Consider the following 1,045-nt stretch of genomic DNA (forward strand, 5'->3'; position numbering starts at 1 on the left):
TTTTTTGCAGGAGCAAAACAGCAGTCCTGACTGACAGTAGAATCCGTCTCATGAACGAAGTGGTGTCTGGCATCAGGATAATCAAGATGTACGCCTGGGAGAAACCCTTCTCAGCGCTGCTTACTGAAGTCAGACGGTGAGGATGGAAGCAGCATCTTTAGTAAAGAACAGACAAACTTTGTTAGCATGTTGGCAGGAATCAAATAGAGAATTGCTGGGCCTTTATTTTTACTTTTAGCCTGTCTACTGACTTTGGATAAAATATATCTGTGGATAAAATAAAATGCTGTTATTGTAACTTGCCAGTGACGACTTACACCAGTCAGCCACAACACTTCGATCATTGACAGGTGAAGTGAATGCAGTTGATCACCTCATTAAGGGTTCTGGCATCTGAGTATTATTGTGACACACACCACCCACTTATATATTGTTTCAGATCAAGCTAAAAAACCACAGTACAGCCCCAGAGGTTCAAGTCCACATTTTGGCAGCACAAGGGGAGCCTACACATGACTAGATTGGTGGTTTTGATGTTGTGTCTGCTCAGTATCCAAGAATAGTTCAACATGACGTCAATGCACTTGGTACACTCTCTCCGTGGAAGGTCATATTTTGAGCCGTGGTGCCCACGCAAGTGGGATTTCAGTTTGGGAAACAGAAGTGCCATGTTGGGTGAGTTAGGAGCGTGAGGCAACAGTTCAAAGCCACAAATGGCTGCTTTTGCCACCTATGCTGTGTCGACAGGTGTTCTGTCCTGGAGCAGCAACATGCCACCTTGAAGCTTTCTTCTCCTTTAGTCTTTGATTGCTTCAAAATTTCAAATTTTGCAGACAGTGACACAGAGGCTGAGAACTGTATTGTAGTACCCGCCCAAAACATTATATTAACATCTGACTCACGTGTTGTCTTGTCTTCCCAGGAAAGAAATCAGTCAGATACTGAAGAGTTCCTACCTACGAGGACTCAACATGGCCTCCTTCTTTGCCAGCAGCAAGATCATCGTCTTTGTCACCTTCACCGTCTACGTTGTCCTGGGCAACGC

The 1,045-nt window shown here is 44.6% G+C and overlaps 1 protein-coding gene across 1 annotated transcript in view; it reads left to right on the forward strand.

Moving 5' to 3' along the window:
- Positions 1–1,045, forward strand: part of LOC103354605 (multidrug resistance-associated protein 4-like) — a 29,524-nt gene that overhangs the window by 12,605 nt on the left and 15,874 nt on the right. The window contains 2 exon segments of the mRNA XM_008278042.1: positions 11–136; positions 923–1,043. Coding sequence (XP_008276264.1) covers positions 11–136; positions 923–1,043 — 247 coding nt within the window.

This window comes from Stegastes partitus, unplaced genomic scaffold (assembly GCF_000690725.1).
Source record: "Stegastes partitus isolate 25-593 unplaced genomic scaffold, Stegastes_partitus-1.0.2 Scaffold113, whole genome shotgun sequence".
NCBI classification, from domain to species: domain Eukaryota; kingdom Metazoa; phylum Chordata; class Actinopteri; family Pomacentridae; genus Stegastes; species Stegastes partitus.